At 41.8% G+C, this 16,624-nt stretch overlaps 1 protein-coding gene across 1 annotated transcript in view; it reads right to left on the reverse strand.

Moving 5' to 3' along the window:
• Positions 1–14,458, reverse strand: part of CSMD1 (CUB and Sushi multiple domains 1) — a 1,745,606-nt gene extending 1,731,148 nt beyond the window's left edge. Inside the window, exon 1 of the mRNA XM_061622907.1 lies at positions 13,491–14,458. Coding sequence (XP_061478891.1) covers positions 13,491–13,560 — 70 coding nt within the window. The 5' untranslated portion in view covers positions 13,561–14,458. The remainder of the gene's footprint in view (positions 1–13,490) is intronic.
• Between the last annotated feature and the right edge of the window lie 2,166 nt (positions 14,459–16,624).

A 16,624-nucleotide genomic window follows, 5' to 3' on the forward strand; every position in this document is an offset into this window, starting at 1 on the left:
CCCCCCAAACACTATGAATGGAGAATGTTGGGTGCAATTTGGATTAGAAGCTATAGGTGTCAATAAGCAAAGTTTAGCTGCCCTCATCTCCCTTTCCCCACTCCGGGGTTTTCTTTATATGGTGATGTTTACTTGCTTTGCAACATTATGGAGGTAGGCTGTCTGGCTTTCTTAAGGAGTGTTTTGAGGTCCAGATTCAGATTGATCCAACCTGCTTTGGATCAATCTGGAGCTGCTTTACTTCAAACCAGGCCCTAATAGGTGTGAATCAGCCTTATTCAGTTTAGAATTTGAGGTTTGTCTGAAGCAGCTGCATAGCCCTACTATGAAGCCTTTTAATTTAATTAGTGCAGGAGTAGGGTCTATTTAATTCACAACCAAATCAAGATGGTTACTTGGAATTAAACCACCATCACTCTACTAAACATCTTCTATTGCATATAAACTTGTAGTATAATCCATAGCATGCTAGTGACATAGAATAATGAAATGTAATATTTTGTGGCACTGAACTAAGAGTGGGGAATGCAAAAGTCTTAGGATTAGGGTATTATTTAGTTTCACTCATATGTTGATCATTGCTTTCTAACTTAGCAAATATATGTCTATCAAGGTAAACATGCACAAAGCTTTAAACATAAACAGATGGCAAACATTGTATGATAACTGCAGGACTGTAAAGAATCACATTTAATGATTATACCCCAATAAGGGCATTTTTAACATTGCAAGAAACTGTGATTTTGTGCATCTGTCTCATGGAAAGCAAGCCATTAACATTCTCATCAGTCAAGAGACTTTCTCCTTAGTCATTACAAACATGAGAGAGATTAAATCTAGTTCCTCTCTTAAAATATATATGCCCTCCAGTTACAAGTGATGGGCTACTGTACATTTTACATTTTTTCTCATCTGAATTAACAAGAATCCTTTCAGTCTAACACGTTGTATTAAGGGTGTTCCATGATAACTCAAGCTCCAAAATGCCAGGAAATTGCAGTTGTTAAGGGCTGCACTTAAGTGATATTGATACGGTATGGTATCCAATCCTGTGATCAGTTTCAGCTTCTACCTTGGAGCTGAATGACTACCAGTGGCAAAAGGGTGGACCTAAGTCCCAGAGTTGCATAGGCTCCATGCATCTACTTTGGAGAAGACACATGGAGCCTATACAACTGATGCTATCATATAACTGAAGTTACCATCCATGTTACAAGTACCTAACTGGTAGCAAATACTATACACATAGAATGAAAGAGTTGGAAGGAACTTTAAAGGTCATCTAGTCCATCCCCACCACAGTAAAACATTTTTTCTTTTAGCCAATTAAGTGACAGAATGGACAGGATGGAGATTAATTTTGTGCTAGTGTCAGTACACGGTTGCACATGGAAATACTACAATGCTGTGCACCATTGTGAGCTCAAGATTCTGAAAGCGAGATCAGGGTTACGATGAAGGTTTGGGAAGAGAAATACCTACTACTTATATCAAGTATGTGCAGTTGTTCAGAGCCCTGTATATACATTGCCTTACCAAATTACTTAAAAGGCAAGACTTTTTAACTAAGTGGCCAATGACATGAATCAACACTATTATGGACAGCTAGTCTCCCCAACCCTAGCCCTTCCATATTTATTTATTTATTTATTTATTTATATTTCCATTTATAGACCGCTTACTATCTACAAGATCTCAAAGTGGTTTACAACAGAATATGCAAGGTACAATAAAAAACATATCAAATTAATTTACAAAGCAAAATATATAAACAATAGCCATATCCATAAACGTTAGCCATATCCATAAACAGTCAGCATTCAACCAAGGGAATAATTTAGAATCATGTCTTGATTCTAAAAGTTGTGCTGTAGAGTCTTTCTCAAACTATTTATTAGAGGAGCAGCTCCTATCACATCACTGGCTAGAAAACAGGTACACCTTCCACGGTTAGCTCCAAGGTGGGTTCAGGAACACAAGCTAGAAGTTCTGCTGGAAACAAGATGAACTGCAAATAAAACTTCCATATGCCTTACATTTGACTAAGGCTGCCTACACACCCATTTGTAGCACAAAAAAAGGTAGTTTTTTTTGAATAAAGAATCATTCCTGCTTGTCCTCAACATGGTGTTTTCAATCTAAATTGATTCTAGATCTTGCCATCCAGATGGGTGGGTGTCATTACTTTATATGTGTTTGAAAACCCTCCCCTTCATTAGATAACACATTTGCAAAACCTCCCTTTGCAATCTTGGTATACGCCCCTCATCCACCCACAATGTCATTGTTAGGTGTGGATACACCTATTCCTGGGACTGGCTACATCGATTTTCAAATGGACACACTATGGGGTAATACAGAATCAATCTGCAAGGAGCTTTTATTTTCATAATGAAGCAAGTTTGTCAAGAAGCACTTTTCAGGAGCAAAACAAAAAATGTAAGGACTAGATTATGTGTGGACCAGGTAGGAAAAAAACAGGATTTCAATCCTCCTTGATTCTAGAATAAAATGTCATGTGTACGAAGCCTAAGTTTGCATACAGTTACAGTACAATTCAATAACCTATGAAGTCCAAAGCTTGAATCCTTCCTGTGTCACGAACTCAACAGTTTTAAAAAGAAAGACACTCCTCCTCTCTCTTATCTCTTTTGCAATGGGGAAATATTAACCTACTATACAACACTTTTTCCCCCCAGAATCACAAAATAACTAACACCCTGTGGGAGAGGCATACAGAAGGAGTAAGGAGAAATGCATCACCAGCTCTGTCATTCTATGTGGATGTTATTGGTTGCCAGTTGGGCAATACAGAATGGTAGCTTCAGTTGCATAGTCTCCATGTGTCTATTCCAATGAACAGATAAATCTGGGACTTAGGTCTACCACTCTGCCACTTACAGCCATCCAGCTCCAAAGTAGTGGTGAAACTGAAACTAACCACAGGATAGGATACCATATGGTATCAATATTCCCTAAATCAAACAGATGTGGAGCTTTAGTGAACACAGAAAGCTCTTAATATAGCATGTTAAGCCAAAAGTGTTTTATTGTTGTTTGTTGAATTTGATTACATTTTGAGAAGGTTATGCCATCAACTCTCTCATCATCTCACCAATTTCAAACCTGACACTGAAAATGAGAAACACAATGGAAAACTTGGTGGGAGAGAAGCAGCACTTACTCCATCAATTCTGCTGAAAGGGCAGCTCCATCAGGAATCTACTGTCCCTGAACTGTTTCCAGGAGGTCATTATAAGAACTACCATTTAACTTAAAGAATGAGTGGCTGAATTTGCCTTTTTCCCCTTTCCTCCTTATCCTTTTTCCTTGAGTGCCATGCATTTGACATTGTAAGCCTTATTTTAAGACATTGTAAGACTGTCTTATTTTAAATGATTGCATGTAAGCCACTCTGGGAGCTTTTTGCTTGTTTTTTGGCTGAAGAGTGGGGTACAAATGTTCTAAATAAAGAAAGAAAAAATAAAAACTAATCTCATTAATAAGAAATTGCATACCATTTAGAAGCACAGAAATTCATAAGCAACTTATCTTATGCCTAAAAAGTGGCTAATGTATTAAGTGAAATCAGGTTAGAAATAAAGCTTGGCAACCTTTTTTTCTAACCTCACTCCTGTGTCTTTAATGGGGTTGTCAGCTTTTACTGTGTGCTGTTGCCTCTCTACCTGTAACAACTGGTTCATTGTAGGACATTAACAAGGTGTCATTTTGGTTCCTGTGCCCTACAAATCACCCATCCTCTACAATGTGATTTCTGTATATTGTATGTTTTTGTTAAATGTGCAAGAGCGAGACTGGCTGTGGCTTTTCAGATCAGTTGTAAGCCTATCCTTAAAGGTTGCAATAGAAAAAGAGGAAATTGAGCAGATGCACACACAAGTCCCCTAAATCCCATTTCCTCCCTTTTTCCTGAAATCTCTTCTGTTTCTTCAAAAGCTGTCCAACAGAGATATTTTCCTCTCCACCTCCATGCCTCTCAAACTATTTTTTATTCATCTCCTTTTATTTCTTCTCCCTGACATAACTAATAACCTCTTGGCCTACTTGAATTGTAAACACTTCAAGGATGAGGCCTTTTCTATGAGTACTTTCACATATATCTCTCCTCTCTCCCCTCCAAGTCCTTTCTGTCCTTCCCTAATCTGTCATATTCCAACTGGCCTTCTCTGCTTATCACTCATTCTCACTTAACATTCCATCCAATCCCTCCCCTCTGTTTCACCTTCTCTCGCAACATGTTCATACTGAGCATGTGTGTTGATTTATATATTTATTCATTCTTTTAAATAGTTATAAGTCACACTTTCATATAAAAACACAGTATTACAATAAAAACATCAAGCAGATCAAGAAGAGCTGGTTGGTAAAAAAAATCTCAGATTTGAAAGGCCTATTTGAATAATACAATTGTTAGTACACCCCCAAAAACCTTTATCAGCAAGGAGTTCCACAGGACAGAGCTAGCCACACAGGACAGAGCTGGTCTCTGGAAAAGGCCAGCCAAATGTCAGTGGCATGTGGGACCACCAACAGTGCCTCATCAGAAGGCCTCAGTGATCAAGGTAGAGTATAAGGGATCAAGAAGTCCTTAAGGTACTTTGGGCCCAAGTTATGAACTCCCAAAGAATAACGCTATAAAAAATGCCTTTTTAATAAAAACTACAAACATATTACACAACTCATGAGTAATGGCACATACTAGGTGTTCTCCTTGACCTAACACAACAAATAGTTTCCCAAAAGATGCAGTACAAAGATAATCATTTCCCCCAAACTACCCCAGTGAAGTCTATGGAAGAAAAACGCACATTACTTGTCAACTTGCCAAAGTCACTCATCATACATTTAACTCATTCAGAATAAGACATTTCTTATCCTTTGTACCCCAGATTTGGCATGGACCATCCTCAAATGTGTATCTCTTATCGTACTAAGTTTCAAATAAGCCCATTGAACCATTTTCTAACTATAAGCTGTGGAGCCTGCTGCCCCCAATTGTCATTACAATGGCAGAATACAATTCAGTCAAGCCACCCTTAACATAAGGCTACAAACGTGGACCTATAATGATGCTTTAAAATCTACACATTATAAATAAGGCTTGTTAATGACAGTACAGCACAGTATTCCTCTAATAAGAACTTACATCATTTTCATTTTTTTGTTCGGTTTCTGCCTGCAGACAACTCATAAATGCTATTGTAGTGGGTTTCAATCATCACATCAGATATATTTCAAGTAATTTGTCTACATATGTACTGCTCTGGGAAAGACTTACAATACATTTTATAGATTTTGTTAAACAAGAAAAAATATGGGTAATTTTATTTATGTACTTATACCCCATCTGCTCCAAAGACTGAGGCAGCTTGCAAATATACTGAAATGTAAACCATTGAAACATATAAATTACAATTAAAATAAATAACAAAATTTAAATACTGGGAAGTTTTTCTTTTAGAAAGAAAGATCAGTGCTTATTTGTCCAGTTGTATTTGGAATTCAGGTGTGAGTTCTCTGCAGATACAAAAGAAAAATATATTTTAGATTTAAGTTCCACCCCGCTACTGTATTCATGAACATTTAAAAGCATTTGTGCTATAGTATAGACAGAATTTTTAAACTAAAAATACTTGTATATAAGTATTTGCTTGTTCATTTTTATTTTTTATAGACTACTGCTTCTCTGAACTGCATGAATGACTACTTTCTATTAAGTCTATATATTCAATAGTAGATCTCAGTTTTGGCAAGTCCAGAGCCAAACAGCAACAGAAAGATAAAACTTTCCTCTCTTCTCTCATTTTCTCTGTGCTTATTTGAACCTCACTTAAGAAAATAGCCTCACTGTATGGGAATTGCTACTCTAGAAGCAATGGAAATACAATGCAAAGAGCCTTTTCCACCCATATATATGATATGAGTAGGCATTAAGCATGGTGAGGAACCTTAAGTTGTTGTAGTTCTAGTAATTATTTTGACAAAGTGATAGTAGCAAGAAGAGGGTACATAAAAAGGTGCTCTTTAAAAGTAAGCTGGAACATAAGCATGCATGCATTTCTAGAGCCTGGCTCTCAGTTGAAGAATATTTACTTCCCTGCTGTTCACTGAAACTTGGCAATGGGAATATTGTGTAAAATAAACATGTTTGTATATTCTGTTGGAGGCTGTTACAAAGACATGGAAGAGGAAATAACTGCAATTATTATGATAAATTACCTTTTCAAGGAACAGAATGGAAGACATGTCACTGATCAGATTAAAAACATTTTACCTATACATTCTTTTGTGTAGGTCTCAGGTTCAGTTAGATTAGGGTTAGCCAACCTGGTTCCTTCCAGATGTTGCTGGACCACATCTCCCATCATGCCTGACCGTTGGTCATGCTGGCTGGGACAGATGGGAATTGGAGTTCAGCAACATCTAGAGGGCACTATGTTGTCTAACCCTCAGTTAGATGTATCATCTATAAAAGGTGAAGGCCAAAGTTTATCTGATGTTCAGCTAGACACATTTTGTGCAGTGTCAAAAAAAATGTGGAGTGTGAAATAAGTTTTTGTGCAATCGAGCATATGGGATTTAATAATGATGTATCATTTATGCTGTCCAAGAAGACTGCATCACAGAGCAGGGTGGGAGAGTCATTCCTACGCAAAGGACAGGCATACTGACACCATACAAAGATTTAATGTCAAATAGAAGCACATGGAGAGGATATGCAGCATGGTGGGACAATGTGCTGGATTGGGGCAACTGATATAAATCAGAAGTAAAAGGGATGCTTATCAAATTTGCAAATGGCATGAAGCTGGAAGGGCTGGCTAATATCATATAAGACAAAATCAAGATTAAAAATGATCTTGACATGTTGGAATCAACAGATGGAATTCAATGGAGATAAATGTAAGGTCCTGCAATAGGTAAGTGCTGTTCAACAGGGGAGTGGATTGCTTCAAGAGGTGGTGGGCCCTTCTTTGCTGGGGGTACTTAAGCAGCGGCTCTACAATCATCCATCAGGGATGCTGTAGTTGTATCCCACATGAGGCTGGACTAGATGACCTCCAACGTACCTTCCAACTTTATGATTCTATGACCTCCAAAGGGCACTTTCACCACCATGATGCAATCTATACCATGCATCTACACTATAAATTAATATTGGTTTTATAATAGTATCACTGTTAATTGTCCATTCTTCCCCTGTTTATTTCCACCTCCATTCCCCCCTTCCTCTGTTTTCCTGTATATATAGTTTGTAAGCCCCTTGGGATAGGCACCTGTCAAAACTACTTTGCAAGTACCATATACATGGATGAAGCCTTATAGCATGATTGTCACAGCTTCTTCCACAGAATACTGGAATTGTTGTTTGCCAAGAAGTCCCCTCTGCTGGTAATAGCTAATCTCCCTTTCAGGACTACTGTTTATGACTCCCCTGAGCACTGAAATGACTACTAAACCATTCTGTTATGCAGATATGCCCATGCCCATAGTCAGCACAAAACTGAGCACTTTTTATGCAGCAGCAACTTACAGTGGAACTGCCTCTGATAGGCAACAGAGCAAGACAGTCTTGCAACATTTATTCCACATAAGATGCCTCCATACACAGGGCAAGCTTTAACAAGGTAGATGTTCGAATGGTTGACATCAGGATAATGACTCATGTATTAGGGGAATGTGGATACAAAACAATTTCTACTTTCTAAGTGGTGGCAGAATCTCTTTTTCTTGTGATCCCAGTGTAGGACTAGTAGCAGGAGAATAGGCAACTCAGCATGCTAGATGCAGATGTAGGCACCTGGTCTAGAGAAATATTAGGAATACTGAATGGAGAGGACATATACATGCAGTACGATAAGGGCAAATTCAGAAGTGCAGGGTCCCTTCATGATAGTCACAGCCACACCCCTCCTTCATTTTTTGCTGCTGGGTTGAGAATGAGATCCTTGTTAATGCCTTCTCCCACAACAACAGATGTCCCTATGAGCCAATCAGCACAAAAGAGGAGAGTGTTAGCTACTGAAAAGAGTCTTCTCAGTGGTTAACTCACCTCCTTTCACTCCAACTGGCTTCAAACAGCAGGAAAAGACAAGGAAGGATGTTAGAAAACTTTTCTCAGTGGCTAACACACTCTCCTTTTGTGCTGATTGGCTCATAGGATGCTGGAAACACAGGGACCCTGCTGGGATTCTGTTCCCCAAAAGGTAAGGGGTCTAAGACCCCCTGAGACCCTGGACAACTACACCACTGTATACATGAGACTAACAGGGCAGGCTCTCACTGGGAATATTGTGTGAGATACAGTAAAATGAAGGGTGCTGAACTCCATGACACCCCTGGTGGTTGTACCTTTATCTCTGTTGCTAACACTCAAGCAAACCACTGTGAGCAGCACTACAGTTCTAACCTACAGGATTAGAATCCTAGGCTATCAGAATGAACAAATGACTCTGGAACTAATCCCTCTATACCTACAGTATTATATTATCTACTCTGGAAAGCTTTATTTCTACTCCAAGGTGTTTTCTAAAGCGGTGATATCTTTAACTAACTTGAACCAAGTCTCTTTAAATATATGCAACATTTAAATAGAGAAACAAATGTAACCATTCTGCAGAATAGTTGGTTAGATGTGTGGAAAGGGAGTCAGTACTAATCATTTAGTTAAAATGAAGTCAGAGAAAGCTAGTACATATGGTATTACATTTTCCCCTTCAGCTGCAGAAAAGTACCGTAAAATGGAAAAGTAAACTAGGACAACTACGAAAAATTTCAAAGAGAGCTCTGCACCTCCCATGAATATTACTAGTTTACAATAGTCAGTAAGTGGCTATGCTATTTACGTTTGGCTGGAGTTTTATATAAACTCTGTAACCCCACCAATAACCCTAGGCTTCCTGTGCACTTTCTTAAGTAAAACCTTCTTCATTTAGTACTGGACAAACAGCCACAAAATTTTATTTTGTGCCTAGGAAGGAAACATCATCCCTCTATGTTAGTTGTGGTGAGATTAGGAGATAAGGGATATCATAAAATACATTAATAGATTATTTGGAGATGGGGTGATGGTGATATCTATGATGGGTGAAGAAAAGGAGAAGGCATTCTTTTATAAGTCACTCGACATGTCACAATGATATGCAATTTGGTGGAGAAAGGTCAAAAGTCCCAATAGGCTCATGCATACCCTTGCACTTGATTAAAGGAGTTACCTGGATTGTTTCTTAATGTACAATCACTGTCTCTTTTATCAGCTCTTGAAAGTATGTAAAAAAAAAATTAACTGGTGAAGGATTTAGCCAAGCTATTGACTAAACTCAAACCTCTCAAGGTGTATGTGACCAAGCAGAGGAAATTACGCTATTCTCCCAAGCACTGGACCACACTGCAGTAACTGTGGGTGCTGTGCGCAGTCTGTTATTTAGTCTAGAATGCAGTATAGGTGTTTTTCTTCCTCCTTTCCTAAGAAACAAAATATATTCCCCCAAATTCACAGAGTAGCTCCCTTCTCAACAAACACTTTCCAAAAATCCAGGAACAATGGAAATAGTTTTAAAACCACACCTTTTTATCCCATTTAAAAATCACAAGAAGTAACTTTCACACCTTGCTTTCAAGTTAAATGCTACTTTGCAGCTTCTTATACATAAGAAGTGCCCTATTAATTACTGGAAGTAAAGCTCCATTCACCTAACCTTAATTCCCTTATGTTCCTTATAATTAGCCAGTACCACCACCTTATCATGTGACAGAGATGAAGCTGGAGAGGAGGATTTTCTACATTTTTTTCTTTTTCTTTTTAGTGCAGATATGAAGACATACAGTCCTCCCGGATTTTTTTTGCTGCCAAAAAAGGAGCATGCTTTATGTATGCTTTAAATCAGATAGGTTGGGATTTGTGACAAGGAAATAAGCAGGGAGGAGTTCCTGAGCAATTTTAACTGAATATATGGACCTTATAGCCCTCTTACAGACTTTATAACCCTATCCTAACCATATTTGCTCAAAAGTAAATCCTTCCTAGCTCAGTAAGACCTACATACATGCAAATATACATAGGGTTACATCTTAAATGCATTCACATTCTGGTTGGGCTTTGAGAGAGTTATTGAAAGAAGGAAAACAGTCTAAACACAGATTTCTGTAGAGTTTTTGGCAAAGAAAAATGAAAAGGAACCACAAGTCTTCAGTCCTTTTAAAATTATTTTATTTAGGAACTTGTGTGCAATTGTTGAAAATGGCTTTTGGCCCATATAAATATGGGGTGGATGTCAGTGATAACTATACTTATTTTGTCATGAAAGACAAAGGGAACATTACATATCATACACATGCTCCTCCATGAAAATGTAGCACTCTGGATTCTTCAGTACAGAATCTCTGTCAATAAAAAAAGGGAAATTAATTCCTCTCCATGGGGTAGTTAAAATAAAGAGTTGCTGGCACTCTTAATTAAGATTTTATGTGCTTAGAAAACCAAAGCTGATATGTTACTAGGTGATAGTTATTTTTCAGTCACTCTCTCTTTAAGCTATACACCTAATTTTAAATATAGCTTTACATTTTGCTAAATATAGATACCAGTGCTTTAGTGCTTGAGAATGTAAAAGGTGGGGTGAGGGAATCAAATGTCACTACTGTTTCGTATTTTTTTTTCTTCTACTTGTCTGCTGGTTCTAGTGCTACATAAGATTGCAGCCCATCCCCCCATACTAACATGATGCACAGATAAATTAATCTTAACACTTGTGTCACCGAAGCTACTGCTCAAAGGGTCATGTCAAAGCCCCCTTTATGTGTTAGCAGTGCTCTATAAGCATCAAACAGCTTCAATGTTTCATACGCTATATCAGTCCTAAAAAGAAAACACTTAAAATGACAAGAACTAGCAACAGAGTATTTAATAAATGAGACAGAACTCTTAAGTCCTCAGCTGTAGCTGAGACAATAGTTCTATTGATTATAATTTATCCCACTCTACTACCCTCCCCTCTCCTTGGCTTCAAGAACATATCATTTGCCTTGATGCCATAGGATGAACCCATGTGATTGCCATTGTATGTCCATTTCTGACAAATGGACCCCCATCCCTCCAGCACTCCTGGGCTCATGCAGCTGCCCATGGTAAGACTCCAGTTTTGCCAGAGGATCCAGATTTGTGTCCTTCTTTCACATTCAGTTTCTCAAAACCACCCAATCCAGAGGCAAGGGGTTGAAATGGCATAAACGTGTTAGGATTATTAAACAGCAGCAGCAGAAGCAATGCAAAGCAAAATCTTGGCTAATTGGGGAGAACCAGGGTAGGCAAAGGGGAAAGAAAAAGCTATATCCCAGCTAGAAAGACATAAGAACATAAGAACATAAGAACATAAGAAGAGCCTGCTGGATCAGGCCAGTGGCCCATCTAGTCCAGCATCCTGTTCTCACAGTGGCCAACCAGGTGCCTGGGGGAGAAGACACAATCAAGGGTTGCAGAGGAGAACAGGGGGTGATGAAAATACAGGAACTTTCAGAAACAGAATTAAACAGAAAGATTTTTCTTAATCCAGTAAACTGAAAAGTGGCAAACGCCCACTATGGTGTTTGAATAACTCCAAGGGCAAGCCTTGTCTGTATAGGAGCTGGCCTTTTAGCACCATTTCTAAATATGTCAGATGTTTCTATTTCTCTGTTCTTTATTCAAAGAGAGTAAAATGAGATCAGAGGCAGCAAAGAGCCAGGCATCACTTTGTCACCTGCAGCAGCTCCAGGGATGGGGTTGAAGTGGGGGCAGGGGGAGAGGTAATGCCTTCATTAACACAACTTGCTCTTGCTCCAAACTATGCAAGCCTTAGCACAACTCACTGCCGAGACAGGGATGAAATATTGCCATCTGCTTCTTACCCTTCTCCTAACCTCTGTCCAGTGATCAAAAGTAATTCAAGGAAATAAAAAAAGGGGGGGGGGAGGAAATCTCCATGGATGTTCACTTCACAAAGTGACCCCATCACTTTGCAATGTGGCACTATGTCACAATTTAGAACACACACACACGGGTGACAGGAGACACAAGACACAAATTATTTTAGTCACTTTTAAGTTTTTGTTTTCTCTCTATTTTCACTAATTTTCTATAAAAATTGGGACAGTAAAAAAAAATACTTAGGAAGAAGAATAGGGAGCATCTCCATTTTTATATGGTAAGCTAGGATGGATTTTTAAAAATGCCAAAAGAAATTCTCTCTTTCCTTCTCTCTGTCCCCACTTCCTCACTATACCTGAAGAGGAAAGAGCAATAGCCAGCTTCAGAAGCAAGACAGAAACAACTGAAACAGAGGCAAGTGTTGTTAGCTAGGAGCAGCAGCATCTCTGCCACCAGAACACTATAGTACACACACACCTCCCTACCAACTTGAAAAAGGTCCCCGTTAATGAGAAGCAAAGTGAATAAAGAGGACGTTGTTGTCTCAGTGGAATGAGGCAAGTTGTGGGGCTAGGGCCAACACAGAAGTTGTGTAATCCTCCTGGATCCCGCCCCACCTCTGTTTCAAGGAGAAAAAGAAAAGCAACCAAGCCAATGTGGGCTGATGAGAGGGGGGGGCAGATTCCTGAATACGAGTGCGTGCCTGTATGTGGTGTGTGAGAGAGGGGGGGATGGGGGAGGCTACTGACAAAGAAGCGCGGGCGCACATTATACTTCCCCCCCCTGCTGAGCATCAAGGATATCCTTTCGCCCCTCCGTAGAAAGGCGAGTGCCACTCAACTTCCAAATAACAAAGTACAGGGCGAAGCCAGGCAAGGAGGGGGCCTAACCTCGCCCAGCCACCTTCTCCTGGAGAGGCAGAGGACCAGAAGGCAGGCGGGAGGGCGGGTGCCTGGAGAGAGCCGAGGTGTCTCACATCAGCTGGGAGCGCAGCTCTGTATAAGATCGGGGAGGGGTGTGTGAGGGTGGGGAGGAAGCGGCGGAGGCGGGAAGGAACTTGGCAGCCGCGGAGGCAGCTATCTTTAGCATCCCTTGGTGAAATCCTATTCACCCCGCCACCCCTGCGCAGAGGGGGCAAGGTCTCCCCTCGCTAGCCCCGGCCCGGTGCCTTCGCTTCCCGGCGTAGTTCCTCTCAGCACAACTCTGAGAGAAGGAGCAGGTGCCGGTTGTCCACTCCAAGGCACGCCAAGGTCCGTGTGTGTGCGCGCGCCCGCGTTGGGCAAGGGGGACATGGAACGGAGCCGTCATGTGAGCAAAGGGGGGCATGGAGCCGTCATGCCTGGCCCCTGCCTTGACCAGAAACCACCGTGTCAGGGGAAAGGGAAATATACGCCTGAGGGAAGCGGGGTGCTGGCACAGGTAGGACAGACCTCCCACCCCACTCGTCAAGCACGGCACTAGTCAGCTCGGTGTGGAAGAATCCCCCTCTTCCCTCCCCCCACCATAAAAAGGAGGAAACCCCCCTCGAGCAGAGGAAGAAGAAGGGGGGAAAGCCAGTGCTTACCCTGAGCTGCAGCAAGGAGCCCCGCGCAGAGCACCACCAGCAGAGTCTCGAATTGCCTCCACGCAGTCATGTCTGCAGTTTATTCCACAAACATAGAGAGAGAGAGAAGAGCGAGCGAGAGCTAACAGGAGGCAGGCTGGTGGAGGGGAGGGAGGTAGAGAGGCAAGAACCTCGCCGGGGCGCCTCTCTCAGCTGCGTGCGCGGGCTCCCTCCCTTGCCAGAAGTGCCAAAGGGCCTGAGGCCAGGGCTAAAGAATCACCAGAGGGCAAAGCCAGGAGGAGAAAGAGGCGGCGGCAGCAGCGAGGGGAGCTCCAGGTGCCGCGAGTGGTAGCAGCGGCGGCGGCGGCGCAGCATTCGACGCCTCCTGCAGGACTGCTCGTTGCCTCGGCGTTGCTTCTTCTCATAGCATCAGGTACCGGCGAGCCACTGCGGGGTTGAGAGAGCTGGAAGAAGAAGACGCCGACGCGGTGATAATGACGATGGTGATGAAGAAGAGGAGTCTCCTCCGGTCAGAGCCCAACGCGCGGCTCTCCTCTGAGGCAGGGCTGAAAAAACCCACCAGCTGCCCCAAGACGACAGCGACGAGCACGACGTCGACGACGACGACGAAGAATCAGAGGAGGAGGAGGAGGGAGAGACGCGGCCAGGCATCCAGAGAGAAGCCAGAAGGAGAGGCAGGCGGCGACGGCAACAGCGGGAGGCGAAATAAAAGAAATAGGAAGAAAAAAGAGCGAGGGCTGCTGTCAGGATGAGGAAAAAGGAAGACAGGCTGAGGAGAGCCGAGCCGGGAGAGCGCGGCAAGCTCGACCAGCTGCTAGCAGCGCAAGAAGAAGCTGTCTCCTCCACCGCTGCTCGTGCTGCTGCTGGACTCAACCATCCCTTCCCACAGAGAGGGGAAAGGAGACTGGAGCAGCGGTAGCAGGAGCGAACGCATACAGTACACCAAAGCCCAAGGCAAGCTAGCAGCCTTCTTGCAGCCCTCCACGCCTCAGAAAAGAAAAGAAAAGAGAAGGGGGGGGAGGAGAGAGACAGAACGACTCTCCCCCCTTCCTCAGGGAGATGGTGATCGTGGTGGGGGATCTTCTTTTCCAGTCATAGAGGATGGGGCAGCTAAGGGGAGCTGGCTGAGGGAGTAAGCGGAGGTGCGGGTGGGAGGAGGGAAAGGAGGTGCGGAATCCCTCGCTCTGCCACGAAGCACGTTTTGGTGTCCCCCTCCCCCGCTCTTTGGCGTGTGTTCCTGCCTTGTCGCCAGACCTACCTCACAGGGTGCTTGTTGTGTACCTCGAGCTGATTCCTAGTGTAAATCACACACAGCCCCTGTTACACTATTGAGAATGACAGGAAGTTACAACAGTAATGGCAAGGAATGGTTCAAAGGAGGCTTTCCCGTCTTTGGTTAAGCAGCAGCAGCAGCAACACCCCAGCTATTCTTGTTGTCTTTAAGGTGAGGTAAAGCATCAAAACTTCCGCATTGTGTTATCACAATGTGCCCCTGCTATGTTCCGAGGACTGTCGGTTTTCTGGAATGTGACATTGCCTTACACCAAAGCAAACGTGTTTCCTTTCCCTTAAAAGAGTCAGAAACACTTGGTAGCCAGTGGGCAACCTTGAACCTATATCTAGCATGTCCTCTTTGGCTGAAGGCTTCTTCCAAGAAAGCCCACCTAGCATTGTAGGAATACTTGGTAGGAACACATACACAATGTCAAAATCAAAATAATAGTTGGCCTTTGGCTGTGTACCCATATTCATATTAGAACATTTTGAAGAAGTGTTCCCAAGGATGCACTTAAGACTAGGCTGTATCACTTGTGGAATGCAAAGGCTTGCAGAATGAAGACGACAGCTATTTTCCAAATCGGGTGGAGGTTCCTAGGCCGTTATCACAACTGATACTTAAAAATGTCTCTTTGGATTTCTTTTCCTCGTTGGCAACATTCACAAGTGACACATTCTGCACTAAAAGGCATTCTTGGCAACTCTGATGAAAAACGTGAAGGCTTTACAGCCGCCCATCACCCCTAATAAGTGCCAACAAGCAAGCAAATCCTGTTTCAGCATCACGTGAAAAATGAAAGACTGGGCAAAACACCCTCCTAAAGGCTAACTAAACAAATTTAAGTGATTATTAGGATTTTTAAATTTTATTTTATTTTATTTTAAGCACTGGACTGATTCTGCAGTTTATCTTCAGTACCGCTACTTCTCCAGGACGGATGGAAGCAGTCAGTTCGGTGGTTCTGACACCACTTCAAAGGAGTTTTGGAGTGTAGTGACTTAAAGAGCCCACTTGTGCCTATGTCCATTTCAAGTTCTCGGTCAGGACAAAAATAGATACTGTTGGGGAAATGAAAAGAGCTTACATAACATCCTTGGGAAACGGTGCCAAGTTTCTTTTTCTGTGTGATAATATACTCTCGTTCCTAATTACTAACCTCAGCAATTTCTGCCATTAAAAACTATTTCCAGAATCCACTCCTTTCAGGGGGTTTTCCTATCGAAAAAACATGTTCTAAACGTAACCCTAAAAATAAAAAAGTATTAAAAAAAAAAACCACTTCGTCCTGTGACATAAACTACGTTAGAATGGTTCCTTTTCAAACACATCCTAAAAGAGATAAAGAGTATCAGCTTTTCTGTTTTTCTAAGAAAACATACATTACAATAATTAATATGCCATGAAGCTGCAATCCTATATATCCATTTACCTGGGAATAAGCCCCGCGGAATTCAACGGGACTTATTCCTGAATAGAGATTCCTTGGTTTTGTTCCTGGAGAAATAGAAACTTCTAAAGCCACTTAGAATGTGTCTTATTTCCTAATTAATGTCCGATGCTACCTGTGTTGGTAATTAAAATACAAAGGATCATAGGACAGAAACAAAACCAATGGCGAGGAGGAGTTTCAAGGTTGTTATTACACACTGATGATAAATTCTCTTTCTTGGTAAAATATGCAGAGCTGTTTCCTCGTTGTATGTTGGTTGAACGAGTGGGTATAAGCACTGAACAAAGTAGGCTGACTCTGTTAATAAGCTTGTATTTATATATTAATGCCGCTGCTTTGCTCACCGTTGGGGTGCGGGAGGGGGTATCCTCTGCGAACCGGAAAACTGCGGGAAACATGTAGCAC

The sequence above is a fragment of the Rhineura floridana genome, chromosome 4, assembly GCF_030035675.1.
Source record: "Rhineura floridana isolate rRhiFlo1 chromosome 4, rRhiFlo1.hap2, whole genome shotgun sequence".
NCBI classification, from domain to species: Eukaryota; Metazoa; Chordata; class Lepidosauria; order Squamata; family Rhineuridae; genus Rhineura; species Rhineura floridana.